At 38.5% G+C, this 16532-nt stretch overlaps 1 protein-coding gene across 3 annotated transcripts; it reads right to left on the reverse strand.

The window, feature by feature from the left end:
• On the reverse strand, positions 1-16519 carry LOC102292054 (protocadherin Fat 4). 3 transcript variants are annotated; one of them, XM_005926428.3, is made up of 12 exons: positions 14055-16519; positions 13644-13884; positions 13119-13460; positions 8186-9096; positions 7897-8071; positions 7600-7780; positions 7208-7458; positions 2769-7100; positions 2560-2661; positions 944-1245; positions 338-423; positions 1-225 (listed from the first exon to the last, which is right to left on the reverse strand). In XM_005926428.3, the coding sequence occupies exons 1-12, from the start codon at positions 14106-14108 to the stop codon at positions 33-35; spliced, it is 7170 nt and encodes a 2389-aa protein (XP_005926490.2). In that variant the 5' UTR covers positions 14109-16519; the 3' UTR covers positions 1-32. The 3 variants fall into 3 exon arrangements, with proteins under 3 accessions (XP_005926490.2, XP_005926489.2, XP_042075575.1); XM_005926427.2 differs by having other exon boundaries at positions 13644-16519; XM_042219641.1 differs by lacking the exons at positions 13644-13884; positions 14055-16519 and having other exon boundaries at positions 13267-13345.
• Positions 16520-16532: the final 13 nt, after the last annotated feature.

The following is a 16532-nucleotide window of genomic DNA, read 5'->3' on the forward strand; positions in this document are numbered from 1 at the left end:
TTAAAGTATAAAGACATCTACATGCACTAATTTTAATAAGCCTGCCTGTCAAAGATGTTATATGCCGCTAGGGCCATTGAGGGTCTCAGGAGGATGCCATTAACATGAAAGTTTCGGATACATCCAACAAAGTCATGGGTTCTTATCTGAGAAGGATGCACTAAAATAGCTTCAGTAGTTCTTAATCCTCCAAAGGTCATATTACTGTTGCCAACATCAAGTGTCCTATTTGGCGATAAAGACAAAGAAAGAAAAAAATTGAAAAACGAAAAATATTGCTTACATGAAGATGAAAATTAGAAATGAGGACTATTCCAATTAAATATTTCACTGCTACCTTTCTGAAATAATTCCATCATTCGTTGAAAAACAGAATCTATTGTTTTCGTCATCCGTGCAGTTGTCCACATGCAGTGAACCCATCTGTGAAATGCAATAAAGATATATGAATGTAACTCAAATTCAATAAAATATGCTAATGTATTAAAGTACTCAGATTACTTTTTCAATGAAGAAACAAAACATTACTTCTGCAGTTCAAGTAAATAGTTATTTTTCTTATTTAAATAAATAATCCATTGATAGTAGACATACTATTAGCCACTTTGTTGGGTACAACAGTCAAACTCATTGTTAATCAACTAATCATGGCAGCACCTCAAGGGATTAAGGCAACAGAATGGGAATGTAAGATGATTTAAATGACTTTAAACATAGCATTGTTGTTGGTGCCAGTTGGGCTGATCTAAGTGTTTCAGAAACTGCTGATCTAAAAGATCAGTATACTCAGAAGTAAATGTATTGCTAAGTTGCTCATGTAATGCAAAGTACTCTAATGAATAAACATTTCTCTGCAGGCAACCCTGTAACCTGGCAGTTGGTTTTTTTTTGTTGTTGTTGTTGTTTTTTGTAAATCTCTTATACTGATATATTTAAAACTCACACTGCCAATCCTCCTGGCAATAACACTGTGAAAATATCCATCTGCAACTTGCTTGTATGTTTGCAACCTCACAGGTCCTGAACCCAGATCATAAGAGAGATGTACTGCTCCATCCAGTATCTCCAGTGCAAAGAACTCTCTGCTGTTTGAACCTCCTGGATTGTAGAGGAGGAGGGAGTCCCTCTGCATTGTGGCAAACTCCAAAGAGATTAAATTAGTCCTACGATCCAGTGGTGGAAACTCCATGAAGGACAGCTCCTCAAAGCCATAACTGTGATCCTCACACCGGACTCCACTGACTCCTAACATAAAGATGAGTTCCATATTATTTTTTCCCATTTAATTTTTAGAAAACCTCTTAGCATAGTTCATATATGCGCATAAACAGATAGCATATATAGCCACTGATATCACCCATTGAGGTCTTAGGCTGAGCATTTTGCTGTTGCTATTTTGGTGTTTTGAAACTGTATAACAAGCAAACGGTGGATCTTGCTGATAATGCAAGGAATACTTCATATAGACAAGCTTTATCTTTCTTCTGGACACTAATATGCATCATAGTTTACACAATTAATCTCATCTTATATTCAGTATGACATGAAACTAGTGGCTCAGCCGGAATCTCATGAGGAAAGCTTTCATAGACCAAGCGAGCTGAGAACATCTTTTGCACCCAGAGGAGTCACAAACTGGTACACATGACAATGAATGCAGATTTAAGTCAATTCTGTACTGGTTTCACTTTTTAGACAGAAGCTACGTACATCTGCTGTGGATGAAAATAAACACACACACACACAAAAAAACAGCCGTTCTTTAAATGGCTACTTGACACTGGCTCCAAAAATCAGTCTGTTCCCATTGACTTGTATGTTTTAAAATAATCAACTTAAGGATAAAATTAACATGATTATAGCCAGGTACAGAACATGAGTTTGGTCTCAATAGTTAATTTCTCTTTTTTTTTAACCACTGTACACCACCTTTGGTGATACAACCACTCTTGAATTTTGTTAAACTTCAAGTTAGGGGTAGTCACTTTGATTGACAGATGTGTTGACAAAGTTACGAGCCATAAAGTAGAGGCCTGTACATAGGTCAGTGGATAAATGACCCTTTGGTACCCATGCTTCGACCTCAGTAAATATTTTTGTGTTGATTTTATACTTATTTTGTAAATTGTGGCCCCAGTTAGAGTCAAGAAGGAAAATAAAGCAGGGCATGCTTTAGGCCTGATTTAGATCTTTGTAGAGCCTACAGTGTAACCTACATGTGTCCAAGGGGACTGAGGAGTTTGCACTTATGTTGGAGGTTACATTGTGAAGTTTCCAGTTGAAGCATGCATAAATTAGGTGTTAGAGTGGGTTTACCTTGTGACTGGCGAGTTATTACTCTTCCTGGATTAAAAATGATGCTAAAAAATGCTCAGCTTAAAGCTTCACAATGAGACATAACTAAAGAGTGGGTGTCATCAGCTTTGCTATGTCCATCATTCGTATACAGTTTGTTACAAGCAACCCTTTTTTTCTAAATATATGCAAGAAAGTGTGTCTTTCCTAAGATTTTACACTTTTGTAGACAAATGTACATCTAGCATTATGTATCATTCTTACCAAAGTGACAATTACAAGAGAATCCTGTTTGTGAATTAATGCAGATACCATGAACACAGGGTGATGATTTGCAGTAGTCTATGAACTCATCACAGGTTTCTCCTGAAACAATTAAATTAAAAAAAGAAGTTTTATTTTAAAAAACAAATTAACAGTTGGTTCTCACATATTAATTTTTTTCCTATCTATCTATACATGAGAAAATGTACCTCCAAATCCAGGCACACAGTGGCACTGATATCCATCCTCGGAGGGGATACAAGTCCCACCATTTTGGCACTTCACCTTCAGGCATCCATTGACATCAGCAGCGCAGTGGGAACCAGAGAAGCCAACCTGACAGTGACAGAAGAAACTTCCCACTGTATTCACACATGTGCCTTTATTCTCACAGGGATTTAGCTCACATTCATCAATTTCTTCTTCACACAGTGAACCAGTAAATCCGGATGGACAAGTACAGTTAAAAATCTCTTTCTTTGGTGCAACAAAGATGACCGCTACACTTTCAAGGACAGCAACCTCCTGGCTGATGTAAATATTTTTGTGGCATGATGCTCCATTTTGACAAGGGCTGCTCAGACATGGATCACTGGTGATGTGAGAAATTGTCACATTGCTCTGAGCCTCCAGTAATTTCTTGTGTCCAGATGATATACCACTCGCCACCTCTCTGCTAAGGTACTGACCGTTGTAATTTTTGACTGCAGCCAACAGAAGGATTTCCCACCCAATATGTTTGATTCCAAATACATGAGTCTTAGAGGCTTGTAGGTTAAACAGACTATCCAGAGCTTTTACAAACCTCAAATAGTTATTAGACAAAAACTGCTCTACTGAAGATGATGACACATAGAATAATATACAATTGTCTATAGAAGCGTTTGTAAAACCTTTGTAGTTAACGTAGACGCTGTTGTTTACGGGAAAGTGCAGCTGGTCTGTAGCTTCAATGGAGATGTTAAACGTAGCTTCGCCTTGAAAGGGAAAAGACCACAGCTCACATGTGCCATTAAGGATTGTGAACATGTGAGTTGGCCCACTTTTGATGGTGCAGTTGAATCTGTCAGACTCATCCTGATCCTCAGGATGGACATTACCAATCATGCCACCTTGGAAAGAACTACCAAAATATTTCACCTCAATAAAGATATTTCTTGCCATTGAAGGGTTGTCGTTTTCATCCACAACCCTGATGTGGAAGGTTGATGTTGATGATAGTGGCAAGGGAAATCCTGAATCCCTGACAGCCACAAGCACTTGATATGCAGAGATTTGTTCCCGATCAATTGGGCGGGTGGTGAGCAGAACTCCATCAGGAGTGAGAGAAAAAGCACTGGCCACCGAGGAGTCTAATAACCAGTACATAAAAGGGCCTTGGTTGGGTGGTAAATCAGAGTCAAATGCAGTTAATTTAGTGACTATGGTGCCTTCAGGTTGATTTTCTCTCACATGAGCTTCAGTTGATGTGAGTTTGGGGGCATTGTCATTAATATCACCAATAGTCACAATGACATTAGTAGTCCCAGTGGCTGGTGGAGAGCCATTATCTGTGGCTATAACAGTAAGATTATAGACTGGCCAGACTTCTCTGTCCAGTGGAGAATTCACAGAAATGATACCATTAGATGGATCAATAGAGAAGGAGAAATTTGTGTTTCCATGCTCAATGGTGAAGAAGAAATGATTCCAGTTAACAATGGAGTCCTCGTCCACAGCACTCACAGTTGCAACAGATGTCCCAATTGGGGTGTCTTCTGTAACATTCGCCATATAGCGGGGAGATGTGAACATGGGAGCTTCATTTGTGTCAATCACACTGACGTGGACAAAAGTCTCATCTATATCTGTGCCAGTAATAACACCAGAGTTCTTGGCCAGAACTTTCAAAACTACATGGCTGTTGCCTTGTTTCCTCAAACTATTGGTCGTATATACGTCTCCAGAACGTTCGTGAATTTCAAAGCTCTTTTTTTTTTTCCTGGCAAACAAAAAGTAAAACACTTGACCTTCAGAGCCTCGGTCACCATCTGTAGCCATCACTTTTCCAACAACAGTTCCAATAGGCACGTTTTTAAGTACTGAGAAGTTAAATTCTTTTTTGATGAATCTAGGCGTGAACTCATTAACATCTGAGATTTGGATGACAACATGTGCTAAACTAAATAAAGCATGTCCTCCAGTATTGGAACCTTTGATTGTTAAATCAAACATCTGCTCTTGCTCATAATCAAACATGGCCAAAGTGGTGATGGTGCCATTTCCTGAATCAATTGCAAATTTATCTATATGGCCACCAATGAGAGAGTAGAATATTTGTGCATTTACACCTGAGTCAATATCTGTGGCTGTTACATCGAGAACATTCATTCCAACAGCTGAGTTTTCACGAACTGATGTTATGTACTCTGAGGATGAAAAGACTGGGGGATTGTCGTTCACATCCATGACTAACACCGTGACATTTAATGTGCCAGTTTTAGAGAACCAGCCCTCATCTTTAGCTTTAATTTGGAAATGATAAATACTTTGTTCTTCAAAGTCAAGCTCTCTGATCAGTGTTATCAGTCCTGAAAATTCTCCCACAGATAGTGGTAAAAATTGATTTTCTGGGGTAATGTTGTATGTGATCTCCCCATTGGGACCATAATCCCCATCTTCTGCTTGAATATTTCCTATTACTGATCCTACAGGCAGGTCCTCAGGGACAGAGAAAGTAACATAAGATTCGCTAAAGCTCGGAGTAAATTGATTCCTCCCAGTAATTTGGAAAGTGATTTCAGCTTGGGATGTTAAAGGGGGGGTGCCCTCATCTTCAACCACAGCTATTAAAGTGAGGATCTGATTTTCATTCTCTCCTAAAGTCTGATTTAAAATTAGTTTTCCAGTGTCACCTTGAATCCAAAAGAAATCAGATGCATTTCCTCCATTCAAAAAATACTTAATGCTACTATTGCCATTGACATCCAGATCTACTGCTGTAAACTGGACCACCTCACTTCCCACAGCCAGGTGATAAGGAATAGCCATCAAGGGTTGTAAAGGGAAAAACATAGGAGGGTGGTTGTTGTAGTGTTCTAATCTTACTCTGATAGTGACATTACTATGTAGGGGGATACTGCCACGGTCAAAAGCAGTAACCATAAATTGATAGATTTCAAAATTACAGTCACGTAACATCATGGGCTGCTTTGTATAGATTTCACCAGTGGTAGCGTTCAGCCAAAACTCCTCATGTGGAGGGTCAATAACATAGAAAATCTCACTGTTTTTCCCAATGTCTGCATCTGTAGCAAGAATCTGCAAAACAAACGCCTCTTCATCTTTTGTTTCAGGGAGGATAATGCTATAGAAATGTTCAGAAAATACTGGTCTGTTATCATTGACGTCTAAAATGACTATAGTCACATCTGTGCTTATACTCCATGCTGAATCATTTGCACTTACTTTAAGGATATAATGATCCTGCATTTCCCTGTCCAAAACTCCTTCAACGGTGATGTAGCCAGTGGTGAAATCAATATTAAAAAGCATGTCATCACTTTGCTCAACTATCAAGTAATTAATCACTGCATTGGCATCAGTGTCATCATCTGTAGAGGTGACTTTTATAATTGTCTGTCCAACAGGGGTATCTTCAGACACCTCTGTGAGAAAAATCTGAGAAAATAGAGGGGCATTATCATTTCTGTCTAAAACAGTGATGATAACAGTTGCTTTGTCTTTGTGAAGCGTGTTTTCTAGTTCTTCTGCTTCAACTGTTAAATTAAATTCAGGAATATGTTCTCTGTCTAAACTTACAGTGGTACTCAAGTAACCATTTTCAGGGTCAATTGTGAAGAAGTTACCGTGGTTTCCGTCTGTTATGTTGTATTGCACTGTGCCATAATAGCCAGAATCTGCATCAATTGCAAGTACATCACAAACCACGGTAGGCGGGGAGTTCTCAAAAACCTCACACCTGTACTCAGCTTGAGTAAACTGTGGAAAATTATCATTTGCATCAGTGATGTTTATGTGAATTTCAGAAAAAGAGGAGAAAGGAGGCAAGCCTGAGTCTCTGGCTTCTATCAACAAAGACAACTCTTTTTTGCTCTCAAAATCCAATGGTCTCTCTACTATCAGGGCTCCACTTGAATGATCGATGTGAAACATGTTTTCAAAGTTTCCAGAAGCGAGAAAAAAAGTGACAGGTTCAGCTCTAATACTCAGGGCAGATACCACAGCCACCAGTGTTTCCACTCGCTCATCCTCTGTGAGGGAATAACTCAGAACATCCACGTTCATCTTTGGGAAATCAGCGGTGTTCTGAAACCTGACACTAATAGTTGTGGTGTCAAATTTGGGATCTTCCCCAGAATCTTCCACACGCACAGTGACAATAACATCATCCACTGACTGTAGAGCTGCTGAAGTGAAAACAGTGCCACTGTAAGGATCGATTGAAAACATATCAGAGCTTTCTCCCTGTAACGAATAATGTAGTTCTGCATTGATCTCAGTGTCGTCATCTGATGCTCTCACTGCACAAACAACAGAGCCTGCAGAAAAAAAGGGGGGGGGGGGGGGGATAATACAATATTAATACGATTGCCAATATTACCCAGAATAAAACATATAGCTGTCAAATAGAAAGGTAATCTCTCACCTGGAGCTAACTCGATTGGCACATAGGCCACATAAGGCCCATTCATAAACTGGGGCCAGTGGTCATTAATATCTCCAATAAGTACAGTAACAAGCACAGAGCTGGACAGAGGCTGAATGGGATGCTTATCACTCGCAGTCACTTCCAAACTGTAAATGGCCACTGTCTCCCTGTCCAGTATGTTTGTTGTAAATAGCTCTCCAGATGTTTCATCAATGGCGAAAGGCACATTGAGGTTTTCCATAGAATAGCTAAACAAAACAAATAAAAATAAAGCAGTGCGCTATGCAAAACCCTGAAAGTTACTCTAATATAACACAGTCATTAAATTCAGAAGATTATCAAAATACTATAAAAGCATTTTGTTTTAAGAAACAAATTATCACATTTACCTTACTTCCCCACTGACACCCTCGTCGACATCAGAAGCGATTATCACAGCAAACACAGTGCCTATAAGACTGTCCTCAGGCACTATGGTGTTGTAGACTTCCTCGGTAAACTCTGGGTGATTATCATTGACATCGTCAACTATGATGTGCACAGTCAAAGTGCCTGTTAGGGATGGCAGTCCTTCAAATGACAGTGGAAGTCATCATCAAACAGCGTGAAGTGAGTATTAGAAAAACATAGACCATTATTTCCATACTGAATTAAGTATCGTGCAATTTTATTTGGATATAAGTTACCTGAATCAACAGCAGTGATGGTGACTATATATAGCGACTCCTTCTCTCTGTCTAAGGTGTGCAAAATATGAAATGTGCCACTGGGAGTGATAGAAAATAAATTATATCCATTTCCTTTCTCTGTAAAATAGGTAAGCTGACTGTTGTTTCCTAAATCTTCATCCAAAGCTGAGACCTGGCAAAATTTTTAAAAACAAAAAGAAAAAAACAATAACAGAAAATAAATAAATAAATAAATAAAAAGACAAACATTAAAATGCTGTTGTTTTTCAGCAGAATTTTACTGCACCTGATATGTTAACTGAGTTGGATCCTCCTCATTCTCCTTCACATGAATGGTCAATGTTTCTGGAACAAACTGGGGTGCAAAGTCATTGACATCCATCACTGTGATATGGATTGCAGCACTAGCAGATCTGGGTATGTTCCCCCGATCTACAGCAGTTATCATCAATGTGTAGTTTGAGTCCCTCTCTCTATCTAGTTCATCCATGACTGTGAGAACTCCTCGAATTATGTCCACCACAAATGGACCAATCTGGGCCAACATGTACCGTACTTGTCCATTGGATCCAATGTCTTGATCGTGAGCCTGAACCTGCAGCAGGCTTGTTCCCCTGGGGATATCCTCTCTGACTGTCAGGTTATAACTGCTTTGTAAAAACTCAGGGTCATGATCATTCACATCCTCAACATGCACTGTGAGTTTCATAGTGGTTGCCAGCATGGGTAAGCCTTCATCAGTAGCTATTATAGTAACAGTCAGAGTATCTACTTCTTCTCTGTCTAATAACTCCTCCAGGTATATCTTTCCACTTCTGTTATCAATGCTGAATATCCCACCGGAGGTGTTTAAATAATACAAAACCCTCCCGTTGGATCCAGCGTCTTCATCCTCAGCATGAGCAGTTATTACAACAGAATGCAGTGCAGTGTCTTCTGGTATACTAACACTTTCGGCTGAGACAAACATTGGAGCATTGTCGTTGACATCTTCAGTAATCACAATAACACGCGCTGTACTTGTGAATTGTAAAGATGCAGGCTGGGCACAGTCATTGGCTGCCACAGTCAGATTGTAGTAGGACTGTCTCTCCCTGTCCAGAGGTTTGTTAAGGCATAAGGTACCAGTTGAATCTGTGACAAACACTTCCTCGTCGTCACCACTGATCACTCTCAGTGTCATTTTTCCATTATCACCTTGCAGACAAGAAAATATAGCATGCAAATTATTAAAAAGGATAAAATGGGTTTAGACTTGTTGTCAAGTAATTAATCAGTTATAGACATTGATTATAGACCTTTCTTGGAAGCATAACTAAAAATGATAAATGCATTATATTATACTTTCTGAAAACACATTTGTATCATAATTCTTATATTTTCATTGCAGTTGTCTTAAACCTGTATAAATCGAAGGGCAAAATGAGGCGCTTGAATGTGAACTGTGAAAAATGTGTGGTTTTACATCAATGACTTACAGGGCTAAAGTTTAATCTAGCTGCTGATTCCTTTCTGTCATTTTATTTATATGAAATATGTTTTCTTAACAAATACACTATTCCACAGAATACTTGACAACAGCCTCTCATTAACTTTATCTGAACAGTGAAATACAGGGATGGTTATGGGTGTGATCCCCACTGACTACATGAATGTATAAATCATTTGCTTGAGGAGCAGCTCCAATAAAATAATAATAATAATAATGCAATGCGGATAGAATGTATCCTGTATTACTACAAATGCAGGATTCATTTATATATTTTATGTAATATAATGTACAGTCACTGGCCATTTTGTTAGGTACAGCTGTTCAACTGCTCTTTAACACAAAGGAATCAGCCAATCACATTGCAGCAACACATTTAGGCATGTAGACATTGTCGTGACAAACTGCTGAAATTGAAACTGAGTGTCAGAAGGCAAAAGAAAGGTGATTTAAATGGTTTTGAATGTTGTGTGACTGTTAGTGCTGGATGGATCTGGAAACCATCTCTAAGGTTTGCAGAGAATGGTCTGAAAAAGAGAAAATGTCCAGTGTGGCAGTTCTGTTAGAGAAAATGCCTTGTTGATGCCAGAGGTCAGAAGAGAATGGCTGGACTGCTTCAAGCAGAGACAGCAGGACAACTGTAACTTAAATAATCACTTGCTACTACCAAAATATTTAGAAGAACATTTCTTCTGCTCTTCTACATACTTCAAAACTTTGAAGCAGATGGGTTACAAAAGCAGGTGACCACACTGAGCGTCATTCCTGTCAGTTACATAATTCATGTGAGTGAAATTGGCCCCCCCACCTTCTTCAAATCCAACAAAAGTGGTATCAAACGTTTGTGCTACGTTTGTGCTGGTTTGTGCTGCAAAAATTTTCGTTTGTGCTACTATCATTTTAAAGATATTAATAAAAATTTCTAGAGGTCATCAGAGGTCAACCAGCCCCCCCACATTAATTAAATCAAACAAAATGGGTGTCAATCAACTGTGCTACGTTTGTGCTGGTTTGTGCTGCTAAAATTTTCGTTTGTGCTGCTTCTGTTTTAAAGATATTAATGAAAATGTAAAGGTCAAAAGGTCAACCAGCCCCCCCACATTACCCAAATCAAACAAAATTGATGTCAAACGTTTGTGCTACGTTTGTGCTGCAATAATTTTCGTTTGTGCTGCTATCATTTTAAAGATATTAATAAAAATTTATAGAGGTCATCAGAGGTCAACCAGCCCCCCCACATTACCAAATCAAACAAAAGTGGTATCAAATGTTTGTGCTAGTTTGTGCTGGTTTGTGCTGCTAAAATTTTTGTTTGTGCTGCCTTCTGTTTTAAAGATATTAATGAAAAGGTAAAGGTCAAAAGGTCAACCAGCCCCCCCACATTACCCAAATCCAACAAAATTGATGTTAAGTTACGTTTGTGCTGTTTGACATCAATTTTGTTCGATTTGAAGAAGGTAGGGGGGCCAATTTCACTCACATGTGTTTATAAGGTTGGGGAAACCTGCAGTCAGCTGAGACTGAAGAAGTCACTTGGATGAGTGACGAAACGTTTCTCCAACTGAAAATGTCCAGATGAACAGAATCAACCTTTTGGGATTTACTTACCTGGATGATTAAGCACGCATCAAGACGTTATTTTATTAAAAATTTTAAAATGTTAGCAGCACAAACAAACATTTTTGCAGCACAAACCAGCACAAACGTTTGACATCAATTTTGTTTGATTCCATTAATATGGGGGGGCTGGTTGACCTCTAGAAATTTTTGTTAATATCTTTAAAATAATAGCAGCACAAACAAAAATTTTGCAGCACAAACGTAGCACAAACGTTTGACATCAATTTTGTTTGATTTGGGTAATGTGGGGGGGCTGGTTGACCTTTTGACCTTTACATTTTCATTAATATCTTTAAAACAGAAGCAGCACAAACGACAATTTTAGCAGCACAAACCAGCACAAACGTAGCACAGTTGATTGACACCAATTTTGTTTGATTTAATTAATGTGGGGGGGCTGGTTGACCTCTGATGACCTCTAGAAATTTTTATTAATATCTTTAAAATGATAGCAGCACAAAAAATTTTGCAGCACAAACGTAGCACAAATGTTTAACATCAATTTTGTTTGATTTGGGTAATGTGGGGGGCTGGTTGACCTTTTGACCTTTACCTTTTCATTAATATCTTTAAAACAGAAGCAGCACAAACGAAATTTTAGCAGCACAAACCAGCACAAACGTAGCACAGTTGATTGACACCCATTTTGTTTGATTTAATTAATGTGGGGGGGCTGGTTGACCTCTGATGACCTCTAGAAATTTTTATTAATATCTTTAAAATGATAGTAGCACAAACGAAAATTTTTGCAGCACAAACCAGCAAACGTAAGACAAACGTTTGATACCACTTTTGTTGGATTTGGGTAATGTGGGGGGGCTGGTTGACCTTTTGACCTTTACCTTTTCATTAATATCTTTAAAACAGAAGCAGCACAAACGAAAATTTTAGCAGCACAAACCAGCACAAATGTAGCACAGTTGATTGACACCCATTTTGTTTGATTCCAATTAATGTGGGGGGGCTGGTTGACCTCTGATGACCTCTAAAATTTTTCTTGAATATCTTTAAAATGATAGCAGCACAAACGAAAATTTTTGCAGAACAAACCAGCACAAACGTAGCACAAATGTTTGACATCAATTTTGTTGGATTTGGGTAATGTGGGGGGGCTGGTTGACCTTTTGACCTTTACCTTTTCATTAATATCTTTAAAACAGAAGCAGCACAAACGAAAATTTTAGCAGCACAAACCAGCACAAACGTAGCACAAAGTTGACATTTGACACCATTTTGTTTGATTTGGGTAATGTGGGGGGGCTGGTTGACCTCTGATGACCTCTAGAAATTTTTATTAATATCTTTAAAATGATAGCAGCACAAACAAATTTTAGCAGCACAAACGTAGCACAAACGTTTGACATCAATTTTGTTTGATTTGGGTAATGTGGGGGGGCTGGTTGACCTTTTGACCTTTACATTTTCATTAATATCTTTAAAACAGAAGCAGCACAAACGAAATTTTAGCAGCACAAACCAGCACAAACGTAGCACAGTTGATTGACACCCATTTTGTTTGATTTAATTAATGTGGGGGGGCTGGTTGACCTCTGATGACCTCTAGAAATTTTTATTAATATCTTTAAAATGATAGCAGCACAAACGAAAATTTTTGCAGCACAAACCAGCACAAACGTAGCACAAACGTTTGATACCACTTTTGTTGGATTTGAAGAAGGTGGGGGGGCCAATTTCACTCACATCTAATTAACTTGGCCAAAAATTGAGCACAGAAGTGGAAGACTGTTGCTTTAACCCTTTCGTGTATGAATTATGACAACCTCAATCAGAATTGTTTTCTTAAGTTTTCTTATTCATCTGTAGGCATGAAAAAATATTTTTGAATTTCATTTTTTCTTAACATCTTGTCTTTTAAATGCCCACTTAGGTGGACAACATTACCTTTGGAGTGGGTGGCAGGGTATGGAGTGACACATCAGTTTCCAATGTAATGGTTTATGTGCAAGTACACACTGACACAAATACAAGAAAACGGCCTTTGAATAGCTGTCCAATGTAGTGATCACTATGTGTAAAAGAGTTAAGGTGAAAGTAAAATCCATTGAACGTATGATGGCAGTAACATTTTCTATTCACTTTGCACACTTACCCTCATCTTTATCTGACACATTCAGAGACAGGAAACAAGTTCCAATGTTTGTGTTCTCCAATAACACTGCAGAAAAGGTATCTTGACTGAAAACAGGGAGGTTGTCATTCACATCTAGCAAATTGAAATACACCCTGATACCAGATACCTGCAGATCCCCCTGCTGCGCCTCCACTGTGAGAATGTAGAACCTTTGTGCTTCAAAATCCAGGCTGCGGGTTAATAGGAACTCCCCCGAGAAAGGGCTGAGAAGGAATAGGTTCTCACCGTCATCCTCATGAACTGAGTATGTGATAGCTGTGAGACTCTCAAACTGTGTTTCCACTTTTCCCACAATTGTTCCTGTGAACACAGTGAAAAAAAAAAAAAAATAAATAATAATAGTGGATTGAGCAGCAAAGTTATGTCAAAATGGAATAATTTGAAGTATATTTGAAATGGGGACCCAAAGTTACACATTAATATTTCAAAAAATAATCTGTCAGCTAACATGCATATGCGCTTACATGGGGAAAGATGACTAACCTGGTAGTGTGTCTTCTTTCACTTGAAACGAGTAAACAGTTTTGGAGAAAGCCATCTGTGTTTGCCATCTGTTATGAGGGTGTAGGCTTACTTCACCATGCTCCAGCACAGCATCAACAGACGAAGGATACCAGGAGGGGAGCGTATGCTGCCCTAGTATGATATCTGCAAGCTCCCTCACACTACTTACATTCACCCTATTTCCAGATGAAAGTTTATGAGATGATGTAGTAATAAACACCTGAAGAAGGCAAGGAGTCACAGTTTTGAAGCAAGCATAAATTGTCAACTTCTGAAGTAATGAAATTATTGGAGATATGTAAAATGTGCTGGAAGCCTTAAACACAAATAGACATCTAAACAAAATTCGAAGCCAGTTATCAAAACACATCAACCAACAGGCCAACTTACCACAAAGTGAATAATAATAATTATATATTTCCTCCTACATCCGGTAGAATCCATTATAAAGTTTACTTCTTCAGCACCTCTTTGTTGACCATAGTTACAAAATCAAGTAATAATAGCACACAAAACAGACGTGGCACCAAAAGGTAAAATCCCAGAACTGTGCAGCCCCCACACAAGCCCAACAAATGGTAAAGTATTAAAGCTGTATCCATGGTGATTACTCAATCTGTTCAGTTTGTAATCCTGACTGACACGCCTCTTTGACATCACTCTATGCAAATCCTGCAGCTGGGGAGGAAAAAAAAGTTTCGTGGCACTTGAGAGTGAAGCAGATTACATTTTCTTTTCTATTTATTTGCTTGTGAAAAAAGCAAACGGTTGAAGAAAAATTACCAGGTAAAAAGCATTAATAGTATATCCAGCTATGGTTTACTGAATCAGTATGTTTTATATTCTCGACATGGATTTTGTTATTGAGGTTATTCAGCGTAGGCATGAAATGGACTCTCTGAACAGTTGCCTGCAGTTAGGTAGCCTAGAGGCAGACTTTGTTGTTGCATATCAGATGGGGGGGGGGTTTCATTCAGAGACAGAATGGCATTCATTCAATTGGTAAAAAGGGAGTGAAAAGAAGGGGAAAAAACTATTCAGAATCACAGGTCTCAAAACTGACTTGATATGATACTGTAAAGCAATGTCAAACAGACAGAAACCATTTGCCAACTACAAGGCAATATCTTTTAGAGCAAATGTAATTCATTTTTAATCATTTCAACTGATATTGAATTATTAACTTTTTATTTAATATTCAAAATTCAGTTGCTGCTGGACTCACTAAACTCTTCTTTCTAAAGAAACAGGGCTTTTACCATCTTTATGCTTGCTTCCAATAAAAAACAACTGTTGTGACCCTAATGTTAACTACATGCAGGAACACTGAGCTTGTTTGTGTGTCAGACCTACTGAAAGGAGAACACAGAGGTTTCATTCATATTCGCTAACACTTCTAAGAACGGTTACTGCAAAGGAAAACACTACTGAGAAAAGCCTGATGAATGGACATGTGAACCCCCTCTAAGTGATGGTGAGGCCACCGTGCCTGTGAGCTTGCCTCCAGTTACAGGGAATTGCAACTCAATACGACCAAGGGATCACAAAAGGTCCCTGCCTTGGGAAAGAGAGCACTTGGAGAAGGAGTACTTTTCTTATGTTCATTTGGTACTTGGCTGGGAATAAAAGATATCCATAATAATATCGTGTAGTGGAGCATCTTCTTGTGCTTTTTGCATTGATTATCCAAGCCTCTGGAACTCTCCAGGAGGAAAGCAAAAACTATTCCTACAAAAGAAATTCCCTAATCTGGTGTTTTGATCATTTTTTGGGTGACTGCTAACAGCTGTCCCTTTAAACCAGGCAGTGATCCTCCGTGTCCTACAGATGGAGTCATTATCATCCTGAAAAAAAAAAAAAAACCACTCTGTAGAACCTATATGGACTTGTCACTTGTGTGCGCATGACAAAACAAGTGTAGTTTAAAGTTTTTTAATGCCACACACACACATACACATACAGGTTTTTTATATCATGGCGCCACCTTCTGGATTGAGGTTGCTCAAACTACTGTAGCATGATCGATGTTTCTTACTTTCCAGAGTTTATAAAACATTGCTGAGGATGTGAATGCCTTAGCACTTTGCAAATAACAGCCATTGGGCAATATCTTTTTCTTATATTGTTAAAATCAATAAAAGTTTGTTTATTTTCCAATAGAACAAGGTGATATCCTTAATTGTGTTCGTATTACTTGCTATTGTCAAATATCTGACCTTCTGGTTTGATAATACTATGAGTCCAGTACTGGTAAGTAAGAATTATTACTTGTCAATTATCCTTAGTCATTTGTGCCATTAGCAATCTGTTTACATAAAAAGCCTCAAACTCTGAATTACTCATAGATTAACTAGTATTGTGAACTTGATTGAAAAAGGTACATTTATTATTCAAGACTTAAAAAATGGACTACTGACTTGACAGTTTTGCAGATAATGATGGTTATCCTCCACAAGAGGTTAAGTCTCATTTGTGAAAAAGGCAAGCTGTTTGCAGACTGCTGTATTTAAACATCTGTCTAAAAGGGAAGTGTGATATAAAGAGAAGATTGTCAAGGTAAGTCAAATCAGGAACTTGGGAGAGCTTTGCAAACAGAGAACTGAGGCCGGTGACAGAGGATTAAGATCCACCACACATGGACATCTAGTGGCTCAGTACTAGGAAAGGAGCTACAACTGCCGCATTCCTAATACTGAACCACTAGATTTTAGAGTACTTCTTGCTTTCCACTGCTGACAGGCTTTATAGAGATTCTTATTTCCTTTTACAGCAAGACCTAGAAGCTTCCCACAGCGCCAAAACTATCAAATAGCTTGCTGACCGCATTATTGGGCTGCTAACCCAAGAGGAAGATGAGAAACACCCAAC

Source organism: Haplochromis burtoni, unplaced genomic scaffold (assembly GCF_018398535.1).
Source record: "Haplochromis burtoni strain Fernald_Lab_line unplaced genomic scaffold, NCSU_Asbu1 Contig_36, whole genome shotgun sequence".
NCBI classification, from domain to species: domain Eukaryota; kingdom Metazoa; phylum Chordata; class Actinopteri; order Cichliformes; family Cichlidae; genus Haplochromis; species Haplochromis burtoni.

Bases quoted from the DNA above. Each gene is read 5' to 3' on its own strand.
- LOC102292054 (XM_005926427.2), bottom strand. From the start codon at position 14,034: ATGTGTTTTGATAACTGGCTTCGAATTTTGTTTAGATGTCTATTTGTG. The intron at 7,781-7,896 runs GTAACTTATATC...TGTCATTTGAAG, and splicing joins CATCACTGCTGTTGATTCAG to GACTGCCATCCCTAACAGGC. The intron at 2,662-2,768 runs GTACATTTTCTC...TAATTGTTTCAG, and splicing joins CTGTGTGCCTGGATTTGGAG to GAGAAACCTGTGATGAGTTC.